The sequence below is a fragment of the Colias eurytheme genome, chromosome 2 (assembly GCF_061535395.1).
Source record: "Colias eurytheme isolate Ceu_HAF_F1 chromosome 2, ilColEury1 Martin Lab GWU primary, whole genome shotgun sequence".
Classification (NCBI taxonomy): Eukaryota; Metazoa; Arthropoda; class Insecta; order Lepidoptera; family Pieridae; genus Colias; species Colias eurytheme.
Window position 1 is genome coordinate 3,891,208 of NC_142981.1, and position 21,403 is coordinate 3,912,610.

At 29.6% G+C, this 21,403-nt stretch overlaps 1 protein-coding gene across 2 annotated transcripts; it reads right to left on the reverse strand.

Annotated features, from left to right (window-relative positions):
- Nucleotides 1-131: 131 nt before the first annotated feature.
- Nucleotides 132-20,523, reverse strand: LOC149910205 (alpha-tocopherol transfer protein). 2 transcript variants are annotated; one of them, XM_090111339.1, is made up of 7 exons: nucleotides 20,296-20,523; nucleotides 4,245-4,424; nucleotides 3,661-3,755; nucleotides 3,304-3,457; nucleotides 2,060-2,253; nucleotides 1,492-1,753; nucleotides 132-1,204 (listed from the first exon to the last, which is right to left on the reverse strand). In XM_090111339.1, exons 1-7 carry the CDS (start codon nucleotides 20,351-20,353, stop codon nucleotides 1,173-1,175), a joined length of 975 nt encoding a protein of 324 aa, XP_089967465.1. In that variant the 5' UTR covers nucleotides 20,354-20,523; the 3' UTR covers nucleotides 132-1,172. The 2 variants fall into 2 exon arrangements, with proteins under 2 accessions (XP_089967465.1, XP_089967473.1); XM_090111347.1 differs by lacking the exon at nucleotides 20,296-20,523 and adding an exon at nucleotides 6,147-6,288.
- Between the last annotated feature and the right edge of the window lie 880 nt (nucleotides 20,524-21,403).

The following is a 21,403-nucleotide window of genomic DNA, read 5'->3' on the forward strand; positions in this document are numbered from 1 at the left end:
ATTAAAATAAGATATTACTTTTTTACATTGAATACTTCTCATATATTTTATTCATGTAGGTATTTATTTAAAGTTTAAACTGTGATTTCGTTATACGGTACCTACAGGGTTGTTGTAAAATAAATAATTGATAAATTAAAAATTGTTTTTTATTTCATACTTATAAATTGCATTGATCATAAATGGATTACATATTATTTCCTTATTTAATTATAAAATTATCACTAAAATAGTATCTATCTACGAATAATACTTAACATAATTGGATATTATAATATAAAATATTTTCAGATCCCTTCATCTCACCATAAACCTTTAGAATAGCTGTTTCAAAATAAGCATAATATATATCTTTCACCGTCTTTAGGTACATATTATGATATATTTTTTTATTGATGTAATGTAAGTAAAGAGAGATCAATCATAAAAAAAAATCCACAAGATTTTGCGAGCCCTCCCAAGCAACACGCTGTTGCTTTTAAGATATAAAAGATCATGAGGGTGCAGGTATATTTATTCATATAGATAGTTCAGGTGAATTGCTTTTTTCTTGAATATCTTGGTCCCGCCACAGGTTTGACGTAATAGCATTTATTAACAGCCACTGTTTTTTAAGTTTTAAATAACTAATACATTATTATAAAGTCTAAGCAGTTATAAGTATCATGTCTACACAAACAAGGCAAGTAAGGCATCAGTAACTAAACATTTATTCTAATAATAATTAACTAAGTCTATAAATTTGATTTACTAAGTACCAATAAGCTCATTGATATTTTGTGCACATTCCATCATTTCTCACGTTTCAAATATCGGATATCACAGCCTTTACCTAAATTATACCATTCTTTAGATATGATATATATTTGACTATAAGATAATTTGTATTAACAGGAATGTAAATTTTATGATGCAATAGTACACTTACATGTTAAAATTAAACATTTAATTAAGTAGGTTATGTCCTAAAATATTTTATGGTACCCTTTATGTCCGAGTAGCGATCGTGATATATTTTTATGTGCGTCTCACTGTAAGAGCTTTTCTATTTATGAGCGAACACAGCAACATTTTAGCACCGATATATAAAATCATAAATAACATCAGATCATATTGAACTACGCGCCTTCATCTCTTCTTTTGTACAGGCGTCCGATTTTTTCAACTTGCTGTTAATTCTTCTTGTAGCCGTAGGAGTTGATAGCTGAAAAAAAATAAAAATATTTTATTACCCGTATATAACATTTATCATAACATTATTTATTGTTTTATACGTTGGAAATTTTCCATTTGTAGTATTCGAATACATTTTTTACGTCCTATTAAGTAACTATGTTAATAGGTAAGCAGTAAAATTACTAGTATGAAAGAAATATTATTATCACATCATAAATCATGCAAATATAATATACAATTGAATAATGTCTTTCATATTTTGCATAACGAACTGAATAATATTATAAATTATAATTAACTTAAATGTATATTTACCATGGAATTCCTTATCACAATGCATCAATAATTCAAGCCACTGTGAGCCGCTCACGTCTGGTATAGAAAGACTTCCTCCATACTTGTCTGGCAGGTTCTTCGGACTAATGTATTTGTATAGAAGCTCTCTATCACTTCCCATAAACACTATCCTTGATCTTAGCTTCTCTTTGAGAAGAGGCTTGAACAGTTGGAACACCATGTTGAAGATATATGGCTGATTTATTATGTACAGACCCTTGATACGGAGCGGGATGCATTCCTGGATAACGTAATATATTTCTTAATACATCATAATTATATGTATATGTAGAAGTTGTATGTAATATGAAAAGAGGTTCATGTAACATATTATCTGAAGCAATCAAGTAGGATGGTTTTTCATTGCAATTTTTAGTAGTATTTTTACCAATAAGTTAAAAGACAATTTATTTTTACCGATAAGTTTTACAATTTTTAGAATGTCATTTACAATATTATAATCTCGACCACAGTTAGCGTTACGCCAAGATCAGCTACATTTCTTACATACCCATACATAGTTAATAATCTTGAAGAAGCATCATACCTGCAGCCAATCAACGATCCTCTTAGCGAACTGCGGTGTGAACTGCCACGCTTGCTGAAGACAAAGGCCGTCCATATCGAATATGACGACAGCACCGCAGATTTGAGTTTCCGGCTCCAACATAGCAGCTTCCAAGAAGAGCACGCAGCCTTTGAATACCTCATCTAAGTTACATTGGTTGTGATTCCATTTTTCTGGGAACAAAATATGTTATTTATCACTACATAATAAAAACAAAGTCGTTTACCGCTGTCTTTTCCTGTATTATATACTTGTATCTTTAAAACTACTGATCGGATTTTAATCTTTCAGTATATGCATATGATTTGTTAAGTTTTAGAGAACGCGGGCGGAATTCTAGTTGAATATGAAACGCAAATCAGCAATAAAAACCAATTACCTACCTAATAATTTTATAATCTGAATGTCAGCGATAGATATGATAAATTCCCGCATTCCTTTCAAAACTCATAATTAATATAAATCAAATAAGAATTTTATCTAAACGCTACCTACAAATGATACTTAATAATTTCCTGATTGCTGTATGATTAGAATCTGAAAATTCATCCTTGTACACAAATTGCACTCATATGATAATATAAATAACTCTTCATTAGAGTAATGATAGTAAATGAGGGGAAAAAATTAAATTTACGTGTGACAGGAAAAAACACTGACGAATATGCTATGATTGTAATTCAGCTGTTCGTCATATTATTTCGTGCGTCATCACGTAACATGCAATATTGTAAAATTTATATCCACGACTCTAAATTAGTATTGCGTGGAAACTATACTATAGCCACAGATAGTATACTTAATACTATATGTTCTTTTAAGTCAGTATATTATAATTATATTACATTTAATATTTTAGTTTTCGCGATGGAAATAAAAATTACTTGCCTCCGTCTCAGTCTTGAAACTCAATTTCGTGGAATTGTGAATAATATTTTTCTTAACGTTCCAACTATAAACGTTGAATTTGGCAATAAATACTTTATAGCTATTTATATATTTTCAATTTGATGCGAAATGATAAATACGTGGAACTGTATAATTTGCATAATAGATAATAGCTAAATTGCCTATATAAGTAGGATTTTTCTCATATCTGTCGCATAATTGGATTCATGTTTCCGTTTCACATTTTGAACAAATTATACATTTTATACGCTTGTAACAATAGGAATATTTTTTGAAACAGGAAACGATTAAAGTAAAATATAAAAAATACTGACTGCCTAATTCCAAGACGAGTACGCGTCGTCCGAGCTGGTCTCTCGTAGGCAGAACCTTGAGTACATTCTGGTTGAAGACGTTCTGTTCCTTGCTTGGCGTCAGACCCTCGTAATGTTTGTGATGCTTCACTTTGAAGTTATAGTAGCGTTTGATCTGAAAAATTTGAGATACACATTTAATTAGCATACAACACCTTTTTTTCAATATTTTTATTGTGTAGCAGAAGGTATTTTTATCAATGATTTTTTAGAAACACGTTTCTAATATACTAAATATTAGAAACGTGTTTCTGATGTCATCGGAGCAGATGTATTAGCTACTAAAAACACCTAATGTTTTTACTTATAAGGACTTACCAAGTCGTAAGCGCTTTCAGGATAAAATTTGCAGGGTCTGAGAAATCTGATGAGCCATGCATCTCTGTCACAGGGTACGTAAAGTTCCTTATCCTCTGGAATATAACGAATAGTCATATTATTAGAATTGATCATGATTTATATGGTATGTTAACGTAAAAAGAATCAATACGATCTATTTCAATTTTAAGTTGTTCCTAATATTTTAGTAGATATTAGGAACAACTTAAAAGCTCATCGATTCGTAATAATTAATATAATCTATATATTAAAAAAAATATGAATAGGAAATAACATTTTGATTAAAAAGCTAAGGGCGAGAGAAGGCAACATTACCGAATATCGAATAAAACAAATGAATTTTAAATACTCAACAGTATATTTAAAATTCATTTGTTTTATTCGAAGGTTATGAGTCATAAGGTGACCATTTAACATTTTGATAATTTTACAGATATAATAACTGCAGTATTTCTATGCTTAAAAGGTGATCCACTGTTATTAAAATATCATAGATAGATAAATATCATAGCAAAAAATTATTCCATATACATTTAAGATCCACATAAACCACTGATATTTACCTTCCAGCAATCTCCGTAATTCTTCAACAGCGGGCTTGATAATTTCAGGGGTTTCACGTAATTCGTTCCTCGCAATTTCTCGAACCGATTCTTTAGGTTCGTCCAACTCGAACTGCAGGAGAAAATCACCCAGTTGTACGCCTGGCAGTTGTGAAACATCCGACAACATGTGCTGCGATACTGCAACAATTAAAATCGTTTGTGGAAAATTTTTACTGTAGCTTAAATGTACATAGGTACATATATACTTTTACGAGAACCGGACTATAGCGAAATGCTAAATTAACTACTATTGTTTCTTTAAATTTATCGGCAAGCAAATTAGGTAGCATATTATCTATTTTAAATTGGTTTGCATACAGACTGGTTTTTTTAGTTTTTTATGAGATCTCAACGTGTCCTTCCAAATTTTTCTATGACTAGTTCTTTGGTGAAGCCGTGAAACTGAAAGCGACGTGTAAAGACTGATTAGTTTGTTGAGCATATTAATGTCGATACTCTATTAAATTCTAAGTAATTATTAACTCATTCAGAAAATAATCTGGAAAAGAAATAAAAAGAAATTTGAGTTATGTTATTTTATTTAAATTATCTAGTTACTTCGCATGTGATAAACATTAGTGGATTTACTACGCATTTAAAACACCGTATTTAAAAGAAATTGATACATAAAAAGTATAATTTTATACTCTCTTAGAAATGCAAATTTATACAATCGTTTTGATCAATATTGAAAACATTTTAAACGGGTACCTTTAAAGGTAAAAAGGAGTGGAAATTTTATTTTACGCATCATCATGACATGGCAACGAAATTAATGTCCCAAGAATGAAACCACAAACATGATTAATCTTATTATCCTGTGACCTTTTTTTATAGTGGGGAAAATCCTGTGACCATCCTTTCACGAGTTTCCTTTCTAAAAAGTTGGATGGCTATGACTATGCATTTTAACTTACGGAAAACCAAAGATATATTGTGTTTGTGTTTTTCTTTTTTTACAAACGCTGATTGAGGTTTTGTTTCTGAGGCTATTGGTATTTTATCAATTTTTTTTCTTATTTTTTATATATGTATATTTTATGAATAACATTCAAAGCTTTTATACAGTGATATTTCAAATTGAAACACTTGAATCAATTTTGGGTGTTATTGTATGGGTTTATTTTTGATATGTTAAGTTTTCTTTACCCAGGTGAATTAACACGTTTGTGGTAATTAAAGTAATTTATTCATATTATGATAAAAAAATATTTGTTGGTTTCCAAAGAGCTCAAAAGTTTAACATTATCAAGTGTATTTAAGTTCCTTATATACTTGTGTTGTTTTTATTAATAGCAGATGACATTACTATAAACAGTTACCTACTTTATTATTGCGAATTGTGATGTTAGCAATTTCTAACAATGCAATTCATCAGTTTCGCCCACATATAAATAAAGACCTAATATCAATATAATCAATCTCATATAGGTACAGTTTACTTTTAATTATTTTTTAATTATTGGCATTCGCAAATAGAATCATTGTTATGGTAGATTCTTACTAGGGCATGTGTGTTTATTTTTAGTTTAATTAAAATCAAGGTCACCTTTAATTTTTTCTTGTTCTTAATACATTTCTCATATTTAACTACTTCGTAACAGTACAATGCGTGATTATGGATAATAACTTTTATTGGGTTATTAAAATCGATACGTATATTAGGTATAAAAAATGCATTTACGTCAGTTTTTTTCTTGATAAATTGATGAATTTACAATTAGGTTAACATTTTTTGAAGTTTTGTGTTTTTCAAAGGAGGGTAATCACAAATAAAATGAGATGAACTCCTAAATTATTCTTTTATAATTGTTTCCATGGAATATGCCTTTAGAAAATATTAATAAATGATTTTCTTACCTCTCCCCATATTTCACCACTAATACAAACAATTAAACACAAATATCAAGAGCACTAAACAAGTTTCAGGTGTAGGTTAGCAACGCCAGTAACGTACGAAGTCAGACTGCGCTTCAGTAGGCAATTGGAACGATTTATATTATTAGCGATCACATATACACACTACACCTATTGCCGGCTACTTTCCTCTTGTTGTTTACTGTTATTTATTTTTAATTTCTATTGTTTTGGTTCAATCTAAATTATTATTATAAATAATAATATAAATTATTATCTTTATATTTTAAGTTTTTTGGCTTTGAGCAAAGTAAAATGCGAAATCTCTAAAGCTGCTTTGCTGACATTTGAGTTCTTTATTAAAGGTTTTTATGTCCGGGTCCCTAGGCTCGTAAGCCTTTGTTCCTTAATCACAAAGTATGTATTTTGGTTTGATATCTTGCATTCTGATGAGAATTTTCCTTGAAATGTTTTAAAGCAGGTTTTAAGTAAGTAACTTCTCATTTGTAGAGCTTTTGTAGGGTTTTATGTTTGTAAATTATTTACAACATACCTAATTGCAAACTATTCACGTAAGTACATTTTGATGCACTATATAGGTACCTACGTAAATATAAAAATCCTTGGACTAAATTTAAAAAGGATATAAATTAACATTTCTATCTAACTTCCTCAAAAGGAGACAGATCCTTCGAGTTTACGTGGACGTGGGAGTGATCGGTAATTTAGGAATTATGGCGTCATTCATTGACTTCATTATAGCTTGTTATAGAGAAACGAAAAATTAGAGTTCTAAGACTTAGATATTAGGAATCTTAAAGAAGCCGGACTTTTGATTCAAAATTCTGAAAAACTTGATGGTAGTTTATTGATTCTCGCGCCTGGTGAATAATATTTCTGGTATTTTTTATTAATCGATTTCAGATTCCATGTCAAATTGTCGTTTTTCAACTAAGGGCTCGTCATTCAATCGTGCTTTTTTATGGATGTGTTCGCAAAGGCCTTGAAATAGTTTTAATTCAATAACAAGGACTTCGTACCTATAAAAACTTCGTACCTATAAAACCTTTTTATAAGAATTTATAACAGCGCCATCTAGCTAGTGTCAAGTAGATAAACGTCAGTAATATTTACATTTGCGCAGATAATAAAATACACTACAAAGTGTGGGTAAACAAAGAAACAGTTGATGTAGTTTGTATGTAGAGCAAAATAACGCAATCTACTCAATACAAGATGGCGCTGTAACTATTAGAATTATATTACTGTTCTTTCAAAAAGGTAAAGTAAAAACGGTTAGATGTAATTTAAATGAGAATTATGCGTGCAATAAAGTGCTTCTTATTCATAAATTAATTGAATTTTTTTGAATAGTTGAAATATAATAGATGGCGCTGTTACTAGCTTTTGTTGGAACACTGCGATTACTCGTTCTACGGCTTTATTAAGTTAAAATGTCCATAATTGAAGACTACATTTTATTGATGACAATTACTTATACTAATTTAACCTAATTGTGTAGGTTAAAATATCGGTGCAAATCTACAAGCACGCACGACAGCACGGCCGCGGCGGGCTCGGCGCTGTTGCCCTCGCGTGCACCTGACCTAGAACAGGCTTGAGGGCAATGCTCTGACTCACTGTCCTTATTTATGTTACGGCTTACGAGCTGCGGTTTAACCAATTCCAAAACGTTAATGTTATGGTGTGAAAGTGTATATTAATTATATTTATATCTAATAAATAGTTACAATAAAAGTTTTAAAATAGTGTTGTTGTCTTTTGTATGGTACAACGCGGTTAATAAAGTTTTTAGCCGTCGTCTCACAAGTTTAATGTCACTGTTTTGTGTGAAGATGAAAGCTTAGTAAAATATGGGTTACTAATGATTTTTTTTAAATACTCTCGTTACAACAATTAAGACATTGTGTTATATATTTGAAGAGATAGGTTAGGTTAGTTAGACCTAGACTTTCCTAGGATTTCCTAATCCGATTCGTTAAAGCAGGTGTTCGGAAGAAATAATGTACAGTGTGTGTTGCTGATTAATTTATAGCGTATTATAGAATAGTAATTATAGACCTCCGTGATTGGTATTGAGCCAATCTAGAGTTTAGTGCTCTAATACACGTGCTCAGAATTATATTATCTACTACTTTCCTCTACTAATATATGTTATTCATTCGAAACTGTCTCTTTGTTTGTCAAGTATTCACGCCTAAAGCACGGTATCGATTTTGATAAAATTTGAACTGAGGTAAGTAGAGCCTCTACATTGGGAAGAAGCTCTTTCCCACACAACCACTGCTACTTTTGTCGAGAACACCAAAGTTCCAAAACATATTGGAGTAAAATAGATTTGTGGTAGAAATAATATAATGAATATTTCATGAGATGACTTGAAGTGTAGGCTTAAAGCTCGTTTAATAATCTCTACAAAATCACGTAACCGTTCCCGACTTTGTCGATCAAAGTAAAAATATTTAGTGGGTAATCATTATTAATTTTTTAATATACACGTAGTTTCTTCTTAGCCGCATTCGTCAGAAAAATATTGGGAACATTCTATATTTCGTAAAAGTTTTATTTTAAAATTCCTTAAATATTCGTAAGTCGTAACATCAGAGAAAGTTACTTGATTTTCGTTTTCCCTTTTTTTTACGATATTACTTGAACATTTATAATTTTTAAATCAAAAAACCTTTTATATTATTTTTATAGATCACTTAAAATTTTCCCGACTCGCTAATTTGTCTGCGATCGATAAAAAACTGGTCAATTGTCATGGCCGCTTTTGTAATATTTGTAGCAAAAAATTGTCTTTGTTACGAAAACCGTGACTGTGAACATGCAGATCACACAATTTTGAAATGTTCTATACTGCTTATTGATTATTTTACAAACATATTAATAAAAAAATATGTATGTATATTGTATAGGGTTTTTCATTAAGCACAGGAAAGCACAGGTTTTCGGCCTGTGGTGGCATCTATCAAAAATTTATTGTTAAGACAAATATGCCATTTTACTATGCCTCATTTAATGAAAGACTTAGTTTGTGTTTAGCTTAGTTTAAGATGTTAAAATTTTATTGATATAGGTCAAGATTATTATGTAAATACCAAATAAGGATATCCATCGCAAATTTTAAAAAGGTAAGGTAAACGTGTCATAGGTATTATATCATAATGATGATTGATGTCATTATTAACGTCGGTATTTAGCTTAAAGTATCATATAAGTAAGTTATGAATATAAAACGTTGCCTTCTAAAAATGTTACAGATGCATCTAATAACTAATTATTACATGTATAAAAAAAGATTGTCTAATCTAAAAATGAACGCCCTTCCACTAAACTTAATTGTTTCAATGTGTGAGGACAAATAATTATTGAACCACTTTTATATGTGTGCGCGCGGCGATTCTACTGCAAACTTTGACTTTCGCGCACTGATTTGTCAACTAATCGGGCGATCAGTTCAGGTGCCTAGCATTGTATGGCGGGGAGAGTGCGCTATGTACGGAATGACACGTCCGTTCTGTCGTGCATCGCGTCATTTATGCACTAGTTGGCCAACTGGTCCTGTCGTTCGGGCATGGACAGGACTGGAGGACTGAACGACCAATGAGGCGGACCAATTTGTGTGTATTGCGTCTATAGACGTACTTTGAATGTGAGCGTAAACACAGTGGAGGGGCGTTCATTTTTAGATTAGACAATCTATAACGTCATAGTTGTCAATTAAAATAACCTAAAATTTAATCTACTATTGGTATACATAAATTATTGTATCGTCAAATGACATGATACTATTCTTAGTTGGATCACATAGTAGGTAGTATTATTAAGTTTCTCTTCTCCATAATACTCGGGTACCACCAGAAGGACGGTACCCGGATCTTTGGAAGGCTTACGTGGGGACACGGATCCAACACGCAGAGGCCCTTTCGAGAATTTTAATGTGTTGTGGGACACATATTATTGTATATTGTAGTATTATTAATACTATTATCATATTATGTATATAAAAAAGTTATTTAAATATTTAGATCTAGAAGCAAATCTGAGTAAGTATGTTGTTATTTTTTAATAACACGTATTTACCTGTATTATTTAACTTGAGGCCAAGAGTGATAAAAATCAACGACCTTTTGATCCTACTATTATTATAAATACAAATATTTGCGTAGTTATTTATTACTAGATCATTCCAAAACAACTTTGGATGAACATTTTCAAGTACATAATTATATTGAAGTCACGAGTAAGGTGGAAAGTTAGCAAATACCTATGTATGAGAAAGGCCTCGTCACCTCAGCTGTTAGTTTCCAAGTAGTATACCTAGTATGCTAAATCGCGATTCGTGTCATGGTCATTATTCTAAATCAGGTTACATTTTAAAACTTATAAAGTGATATAAAAAAGGAGTTCAGTAAGTATATTCGGTATGTATACCTAAAAAAATTCAAAATGATTTAATCTGCATCAGATTAAACAGATTTTCTAAATTATAGATAAGAAATCACTATTATAACATTTATCGTTGTGATATATTATGATTTTGTTTTCATCAGCGGCTTTATTCCCAAAGGTTAAATATAAATTTAGTGCAAATAGAGGCTAGAGCGACCTACTTTCATAATCAATCGATGTCGTGTCAAATGTTAAGATTATGACCCGTACCTTAAAATCTAATCGATAATTGCATATGGTCCTTATCTCTAATTTGAATGGAAACTTTATAATTATTATCTCTGAAGAAGGGTGAAATAATCGTGACTAAAAATCGGAACGTGACACGCGTGATTTTTCTTCAAAATGTTATCTTTACATATCACTTAAAGCTTTATGTTTGTCTGTTATATGATAACAATGTTACTTTGTTGAGTCATCGACCGTGAAGCTGAAATTGTATCTGTGTACTGTACATTGTATATGAAAAATATGCAGAAAACGTAAAAGCACGCAGTAGATCATAATTCTAGAGCTTATTACTAGTTTTGTTTGTATATATGTAAATAAATTACAATTTTATTTCATAAGCTGTGATTACACCCAACTATGTTTATTATTTCTTATTCCTTCTTATCCTGATGCAGCCTCAGTTCTATAGTTTGTTAAACTGTATCAATTGCATCTAATGATTGTAAAGTAGGTCCAGATCATGCGCATTTCCTCAGAAGGTAAGACGGCGATCCAATACTCATATGATTTTCTTTCACAAATAAGGCCAACAGATGAATCTTTTTCTATCAGCCTAATTTACGGTTATCTAACTGTATATCGGACACAACAAACAGCTCTCGGCTCTCTGTTGTCAAAAAATACCAACAAATTTCCTTATGCGTTGGGTGATTGAATGTTTTTATAGCTTTTTTCCTCCGTTTCTGAATAATTACGAATTAGGTAATTACAATGACGTCTTAGGATTTTTCCGAGTACATATATCTGTGTGTAGGTACATAATTACTCTTAAAGACTTATAAAATAAAAAATCTGAACTCTAATTTTATTAGTCATAAGCTTGTGAATGTTTTTTTTGAAATAAAAACAAAAATACGGTTTATATTTTTATTTCTGATCGTTATTTTAATGCAATTTTGTTACTCATTTAACATAATCTGACGTGAGTATTAATAATTACTCAAACTTAATTAAGGTTTAAGTACCTATCTACATTTTGAAATTTTAATTTGAAGAAATTTTAATTGCTATTTCATAACAAAACATGTTATAACCTTTTACCATCTCAGTAAAAATATTCAGTACATATAAAAATTAGGAATTAAATTATAGATATCGATTAGAAGTTACAAGATTACCTACTTGAGAAAATTAAAATTAATTGATCCAGAATCAAGTAGGAAAAAACCAATTCATGTGTTTTGTTATTAGATATTTTAGTTCTAAATTACTTAATAAATAAAATTCTGGCACCGGTTTATTTTACTAGAAATAAATGATTATTAAACTAAGTATGGAATATCACAGCAGTTTGTTTTTATTATACAATTGTGTTTGGGCATGAGCATGACTAATTCTGATAACGCAGAATCGGACTTGCATAATTTTGTACAGCATAGTCAGTAAAAAACGTTGATAATAATCATGAGGTTATCTATTTTAATACATTGTTTATTTTGAAGCATTAATATTAAAATGATTTTGAATATAAAATTGATTAATTGCAGAGACTGCATCGTATTTTTGCTTATATTTTTGAAACTCTGCATAAATTTTGATCGGTTTTCGTTTTCATTTTGATCCCGGTTATTACTACCTAATTATTTGCAGTAAAGGACTTTAAGGTATAAGAATAACAGATTTTATTTCTAAATCAAGTTTCAGTGCATTTTATAGGTAACCATCCAATGCTTCTCTGCGGTCTCAGCAAAATATATTTTCTTCCCACCCTCATTGGACGGCATTTGTTATTTCATTAAGAAAAACCAATTAAAAAATTTCGTTGATTACGTATGAACGAATTAGTTAGCTCGTTAATAAAAATATATTTGAAGCGAACTTGCTCTACTCTCGAATAGTAGGTAAACTATGTGTGGTATTGAGTTTCAAGTGTATTTTCTTTCGGCAATTACAATTACGTTTTTTAATTATTAAGTTTTTAAAAAAAAATGCGTTTTTTAATTATTCATAAGATTTTTTTATTAGAGCGACTTAATTTTGTAATATCATAGTATGTTATTTGAACCACACAGAGCAAACGGTATTTCAATACGCCCACAACGACCTAGTTATATGAACTTTGTATTCAGAACCGGTGCATGTTCCCATTTTCGATTTTATCAAATAATAATTTTTAATATAACTACTATATAGTGATAACATATTTTATATTTTATAATGCACTTTAAATGTTTTAATAATAAGTAGTAGTAATGTAGGCCAAAAACATCATATAATTTTAATAGCTAGGTATATCCTGAGAAATGTTTACGATAATTAACTCTTTTTATATTTTTCCTAATCATCATATTATATTTTAGCACGTTGCACTTGTAATATTATGATTTTTGAAGTGAAACGCGCGTTGAGAGTAAAATTTCAAGGTCGCGTCATGGCAATACCATCACGTCATGGAGCAAGGCTATACGATTTTGGTATCGTTGAATCTTGCTAAAGAAGTTTCTGTAGACTGACTTTTCCTTTTCTTTTTTCATTTTCAAACTATTTACTATTGAGGTAGGTATGTTAATATATATTATGTGCTACATGAGATATTTGTTGTTCAACAGTATTCTGCGCTTGACATTGGATTTGTATGATATTCTATGGTCATATCGCTGTCACATTTGCACGGTAGAAATGTTTCAATACTCTTCCTCAATTTATATCGCATTTGTGTCAGTCACACTCACACAGTGAGATATTTCTTCATTTTTGTTACAATTTCATCATCATCATTTCTCATTTCCGACGACAACCTCGAAGCAATAACCGATGTAAACTTTATATTAAACGTATTGTGTGTAAATTGTATTGCTCTATTTAATTTATCTGATAAAAAAGTAAAATTGGTTGAAAATGATTGATATTAGGGATTTATTCATATTCGATTTTATTTAATTAGGCCTTTGAATAATTTAACGTGACTTAATTTAACATCAGTTTGCTTTGAAGTAATATATTTGCTTTATTTTGCCTTAAGCAACCAACAAAATATATTACGAATATATAGACTTACTGTGAGGAATTAATTAAATAAGAATAGTGTGTTCTCCAAGTATTTAAATCCCGGTATAAGTTACTTCAACTATGTATGTTCTAATTTTTTCAGAGCCTTAGTTACTGGAAACAATGTTAAGAAAGACAAGAATTAATTAAAAGATAAACAGTACAAATCATAACGAACGAAATCAGAAGTATAAATAATAATTTTTTTATTGATTTGAATTTAGCATTTTATTAAAAATAGTGCGATCTATTATGTGTTAATTTTCAAATGGAAATTGTGCCACAAATCACAATTTTTATAAAACTTTATTTGTTTTTTCATTTCATGGTGGAATATTTTACATTTAATTAATCAACTTATCGCTCATTTGCGACAAGAACGTGTTAACGAGCATATGTATCGTTATGGAATAATGATACAGTAGAATCCGTCGCATCGCGCTCTACCTGCTGCTAAAACGCGATATTTCTAGCTCCAAAAATGACCGAGTTATGAGGGAAAAGGTCGGCGACTATCGGTTTAGCGAAATCTCTTTTTGCTCTTGAATTTAATGCAAGAACGGTTTAAGTCAGTTGTCGCTGCTCCCTTGAGAAGGAAACTGCCGCCCGATTGCGGTAAAAACGTTACAGCTTATTGTATCACGGTTTTGCTGAAAGGTAAGTACAGCTTTTTGTTTTTTTACTGATTTATATTTGCAGCTATAACGGGACATTTGTATATGGGTCATTATTGTAGTAAAAATAGTATTCGCATGCTACGGTTTACATAGGATTGTCCCGTTGTTGCTGAAATAAACAATGTTTTTTGTTGGTTAATTTAAGATGTTCCGTTACAGTTGATAATAAAAGTACAAAATGTTTGGTATTTATGTTGGTTATCTCAAGTTAACACATTCTTGATAAAAAAATAATACATTTTTACAACGAATACGCTACAATGTTGCATTATAAATGATAAAAATGTTGTCTGATTACTTAATTTATTTTTCAGATGGAATCACGGTCTAGGAAGCTTGTAAATCTTGTACGAGAAAATATTCATTATTTTATTTTACATTCACTTAAGTTAGAAAAACGAAAAGATCATACCGATTCTCGAAATACAAATGAATTGAACAATCAATTTATTTTATAGCATAAACGAGTAAAAAATACCTCTGAATAAAGAAATATGAAAAAAAAAATATTACAAATCAGTTAAAAAATGCAAGACAGTCCTACGAATCGAAAGCATCACAAAAAAAACTGTGCCGCCCCGTCAACTAAAAGAGAATCCTGCAAGGAAACCTGCATTTTCAAGTGTCAATTTTTTTTTCCGAAGAACAACACCGTGAAATACTGAAAGATTACTGGAATTTAGGAGAGATCAAGAAGCTGTCTCGAGACAAGAACCTGTGATTTGTTTTGCTAATATGTTTATTTGATTTATGTATGACCGGGACCCGCAATAAAGATTAGTTTCCTAATATTACTGAGATAAGCAAAAGTACTACATAGTCTAAAACAAAGTCGTTTTCCCTGGCCGAATGCGTTTTGCAATTTTGATGCAGTTTTTGTTAACAGATAAAGTGATTCAAGAGGAAGGTTTATATGTATATTGTATAATAGCATCCTTATATAGGTGAATGAACTGTTATTTTTGACGTTTCTAATGTGATGTTGTAAATAATTACATTATTTTCCGCCTGCATTGCAAACGCATTCTGAACCCTACGAGATTTTTCAAAATAATTTACCTACTAAGTATTTAACACATGAAAAAGTCTTCAGAAAAATCGATGGTATCAGGATTGCACCCGTGCGAATTCGGGGCGGGTCGTAATATTATAATTGCCAACGTTTGTGAGTAAAAGTAAAACAAAAAATATTAATGTCTGGTTATAATTGTATATTTTTTTTTAATGTGTATATTACTTGTATTTCAGAGAAAGTTACACAATAATTTCGCAAAAATATCTTTCATTTTGTAAAACAAAGTAGGTACAAAAATAAAAAGATTTCTACTACAGTAACACGTTTTAATTAAAATTTCCAATACATTTAGATTACTGATTATCAATAAAACGTAACAATACGACATAACTTGTAAAGTTTTAGATTTTTATTCAATTTTTTTTTCAAGAAAAATGATACATATCTGTTTGTAACGCAATACTGCACACTTTTTACAAGAAAAACGCAACAAGAAGGGCCCTTTCTGAAATGAATAATCATAATAAATTTAATAACCGACTTATTGTTCTGAATACAATTTGATTCAAAAAAACGAGAACGTTTTAATATGTTGTATTGAGCTGAATAGTCTAAGCATAATAATTAAAAAGTTACAGGAATTTTAAACTTTCAAATGCGTTTTCCCAACAATTGAGATTTTGACTTTGTCACGTTATAGAAGCAAATGAGCGTTATTGTTTGATTCGAATTATTTGTCTGTATACTACAAAAATGCTAAAATATTAATGTTTTAACGTATTCACAGTATACGAAGAACTAATACCTAGAGAATAATATTGAATCATTCATATTGAAGGTTGTCTTTGTGTGGTTCCTGTTATGTTATCGTATCACGCAATATTGCAATAAGGATCTTCATTAGGTTTAGGTAATATAGAAATGTCAACCCTAGAATCATTAAAGGGTAAAAAAATACTAAAAATCTTTACCTCTTGGTGAATTCACTTCACAAATGAATTCTATTATGAACCGTTCATATTAAATATATAATATTTTATGTATAAACACTGTTTCATGAAATATAATTTTGAAATAGTGTTTTATTTAAATTTGTCTCTGACCTATTTAAAAATAATATGACAAATAAACAAAGAGCAATTCAACTAATGATAATGAATCGTGTCCTAATTTCAGTGATCTTTTGATGCTGACATTTCACCTCATTATGTTTATATATGTGATCCTAGATAATTAATTTACCTCTTACGAACATAATTTAAAGGAAAATATTTCAGAAAATAAGTAATAACATAACTATTTTAGAGTTATGTTATAAATAAAATGAGGAAAAACCAATAGCTTCGAATGAGAAAAAACACATCGAATGAGATGTAGAGCATGTGTCTTTGTAAATCTATTTTTTCTAGATACGTTAATACAGTCGTCGTATCATATCATTTTATCACTAGATACTGCATGGTACTTCTCTATTGATTTTCAAGCGAACCTAGAAAGTTTTTAAGTACCACTTCGTAAACGTAAACGAAGGGCAGACGAAGTGGCCTGTGTGTGATGTTCACATATATATAATATTATGATCTCAAATGTTTAGGCAATGCTACATGACTGTATCTGCACTAGTAAATTAAAAACGCTATTCGATACGCAATTAATTATGAAACATATCGATCTGCGTTGGAAAAATATAGATAAATCAAATGATTGGCTCTAGGTGGTAAAACCTGTTATAATTTCCTCGAATTGCAAGCCATTCTATTTAGATACGGAGACCGCAAGATACCTTTGTGAATGTATCGTCTGAACATTCATAGAAATAGATTTGTAAGCAAGGTTTCAAATAATAAGTGAACTAGAAGGTCTTCTTGAAAAGTTATTTACATACATATTTTTAGATAAAAATGATTGCTTAGTATGAGTATGGAAGTTGATGACCTTGAGACGCTACAAATCAGATTAAAACTATACAAATATTTTTTGCAAGTAATACCTACTCATAAATATAGTATGAAAGAATGTTTTCCGGTCGTAATAGTATAACAAACCACGTCTATTTCTACTTACAAAAGATTTAGCTTCGGATAAATGCCTTGTTTGTGTCATTAAAAAAAGTCCTTGTATAGGTTTTGATATATTCGTTTTTATTTATCCACCGATATAAATAAATATATATATATATATATAATATATAATAAAATTTTAATCATGTTATCATTGTAGTATTAATTTTATGTATTCTTGATAAATTTTTAATTATGTGATGAATTTTATGTTTTTTCGTCAATGGATGATAAATTTGATTATGTATTCTTAGACTTTTAAAAATGAATAATTTTAAGACATTTTTTTTATAATTGTTGTATACGCCTGCTTTATGGCCAATTCAGTTTATGAAATAATTATTAATGTATTTCTGTATATTGTATTAATTGAGTCATTATTGGTGTGTCTAATAAATAAATAAATATTTTATGCGATATAAATATGTACATACGTATTATTTTGCTTTGATAAATTATGTTAATAACATATCGTTTTACCACACAATATCTGTCGGTTTAAACTTTAACCCTTGTGTATATAATGAACCGATATGAATAAGCAATTGTTAAGAATTAAGTATGACTTCATGCAACTGAATTATCGTCAATATTTTTTATTAGTAAAATCGTTAAGCTGTATTACAAATATAAGAAAAACACAAAGTATCTACCTATATACATATTATTTACTTTTTATGAAAGAAATTATTAGGAATATATACGTATTATGATGTGTTACCGATCTCTTACAAATGCTTTAATGACTTCATTTAAAAATTTCAACACACAATGAGAATAATTGTAATCGATGTAAACAAAGAAGTTACATTTATGTAACCTTGTGATCATTTAGAAGCAATTATATGCAAGTGCATGCTCTTTTAAAAGATATTCTTGACCTGGGATAACATTTTTACGAAAGCCTTATCGTACATACAATATCATATCATATATGAGTCGTATATGAGCAGAGACAATAATGTACTTACCACCAAAAAGAAAATATATACCTAAACTTTATGTTTATATGTGTCTATCATAAATACGTGAACAACACATTGACAAATTATGACGAATGTTTCCACTGTGATGATGATCTGTTGCTTATTACTAGATTTTTCTTGTAGAACAAAACATTTATCTCTGCGGAAAATATTGACGTAACAAAGCTTCCTAAAGCATATATGTAATATGTAGTTAATTAGGTAAAGATTAAAGAACGTAGACATGGATTTGACGTAACAAAGCTTCCTAAAGCATATAATATGTAGATAATTAGGTAAAGAACGTAGACATGCATAACATTTCGATGCTAATTAGCGATCAGTATTTATTGCTTTCGGTACAATGTAGATTTAATTATTTTTATAGCAAAAAAGTGATTAAATGTTTTCCTGTAATTCCTTTTTCGAAGAATAGACGTATAAGCAAATTATTGTTTACTGCTCGATTATGTTTATACAATAAATTAAATATTTTTTTGTGTTAATCCAATAGCATAATTTATGTGTGAGTAATCAACGTCATTACTCATTATCTTCTTACGTTTAAGTGTTGATTATGTTATTAAGAAGCATAATTGGTTCAATGGTTAATTAAAAATATACATATATTAAATAATCTGATTGCAGCGAAGTAGTGTTTACTTACATGCTAATGGAAAAAAACTTAGTCTAAATATATTTTTTGCATGTAAAAATAATAATTCGAAGTTTCGGTTTTCAGTTAATCTAATAATAACTTATAATTAAAGAAATAGACTTTGTGCTGTGAGGATAAAGGCTTAGGTTGGTTATGAGAATACAACTTGAAAGGACTGGAGACTGAAGCTTTTAGTCAAACCATCGCGACTGTCGATTGACGCAGGCGGAAAATTAACAACCTGCAATACTATATCACGCACCATAAATTAAAAGTATTGTGTGTTCTCTACAATTAATACATTTAAGATGGCGACTGGTTTCTAAACATAACACCGATTGCTAAAGAAGAGTTTTGTAATCTTGAAGCGTATTTATTCCTATGTTATATAATATTATAGCCCACCGTCTGCATAATTTTAATATATTCATTTAAAATGCAATTGCTTAATATGGTCATTTAGAGTGGGTGATTATGAAATATGTCATATTTTTTAATGTTAATTACCAATATTGACGTTTTATGTTAGAGAGTATGGCTATATTGTTATAATAATTCTTATTTTCTTTCTGAGAATAATCCTATTTTACAAATTTCTACCAAGACTTCTTAAAAAGCAACAAAAAAAAAACACAAATACAACAAATTAATTATAATGTTAGGTAGGTAACCCTTGATTTTTTTATTTTAAAATGTCATTGTTAGTCATCCAGTAAACTATATTATGTTGTTGTTGTTTGTTTCCTGCATATTCATTTGGTATGTTAATGTACCTAGCTATTATTTTGTAAAATATATCATATTATTTTAAATGATGTTTATCAACATATTAAAATTTTAAATTATAGGTATTCGGTTATTCCTCATGTAAGCATTATTTTATAGATTCTTCGTCAATCGTCATTCTGAAAACTGGTTTGTTTTGAAGTTTTATTTAGTTTAATAACTGTGTTGATAAAAAAAAATATTTTATTAGGGTGGTAGGTACACCAAAATAAAATTAATTTGTAAAAAAATCTATAGTTGAGTTACCTACAGCTTTTAAGTCAAAACACGATTCAAAATAAATAAGCAAAGCTTACCTTCAGGCGTGACATCGTGCAACACAACTTTAGTGAGAGCTTCCGATTCAGCGGGCATTTTGATTTTACCAAGAGATAGAGATTATTTAAAATAACAAATAGCACAAGAGGGAATTTATTATTTTCCCACCAATTTAAGTCACTGTATTTAATGCTTTGTTTACGTCTAACAACGATCGGTACGTGTGTCCTCGTGGATATCTGCAATATGACTGGAGACCACGCGCACACGCCACACTCCCCCGTTACTTCTACGAAACTAACATCGGCTCTCATGCTATGGATTACATTATAAAACTCTTGCAATGTTTATCTCGTGATGTAACTGAGATAATACATGCAATGATTAGTAGATGCTGGTCATTTTCAGGTTTATTAAAATTAATATTTCGATGATATTAATAGTATTATGAAACATCGATTTGTGTAAAAGGAAATCCCTATGATCAAGTTATTAATGTGATCAAATTTCATGGGGGTTCTTTTTATAAATAGTATTATTTATTTACTTAATTCATTAAGTACCTACTTACATAATTACAAAAATATTCTAACTTATTTTATTAGTAAATTTCATTAAAATTTTCCCAATAAAAGCTTTCAATAATATTTTCTTACATTTATTTCGACTATAGTCATATATTTTCAATTTTTCCTATGTAGGTACCGTACGTAACATTTAAATGAGTGAATAGTTTACATGTCGCGGTCGCTTCGTCTAAAAGAAGTCTAAGCGGCAAATTGCTAAACATGGTAGGTAATTAATTTACATCTTTATTACTGTACAGCAAAAAATCATAGATCTTGAATAGAAAGATAGCACACAAACAGAACAAAAGAGAAACATTATGAAATAATTTAATTTGTAAGAAGTGCTAATAGAGTCAAATCGAAACTTCTCATTTTTATTTTTATGTTTTCAACTTTTCAGTAGCTCTAACATCAAAAATTTTGATCAAAGAAATTATTTAAGTAACAAACTACATAACTAAGGACCTACTTCATACAATTTGTTTGTTTATCATAAAGTTAGAAAAATTATTGCAACGCTTTCAACATTATTATAATAATAATTAAATAGATGAAGTAATGAACTACTTACTTCATA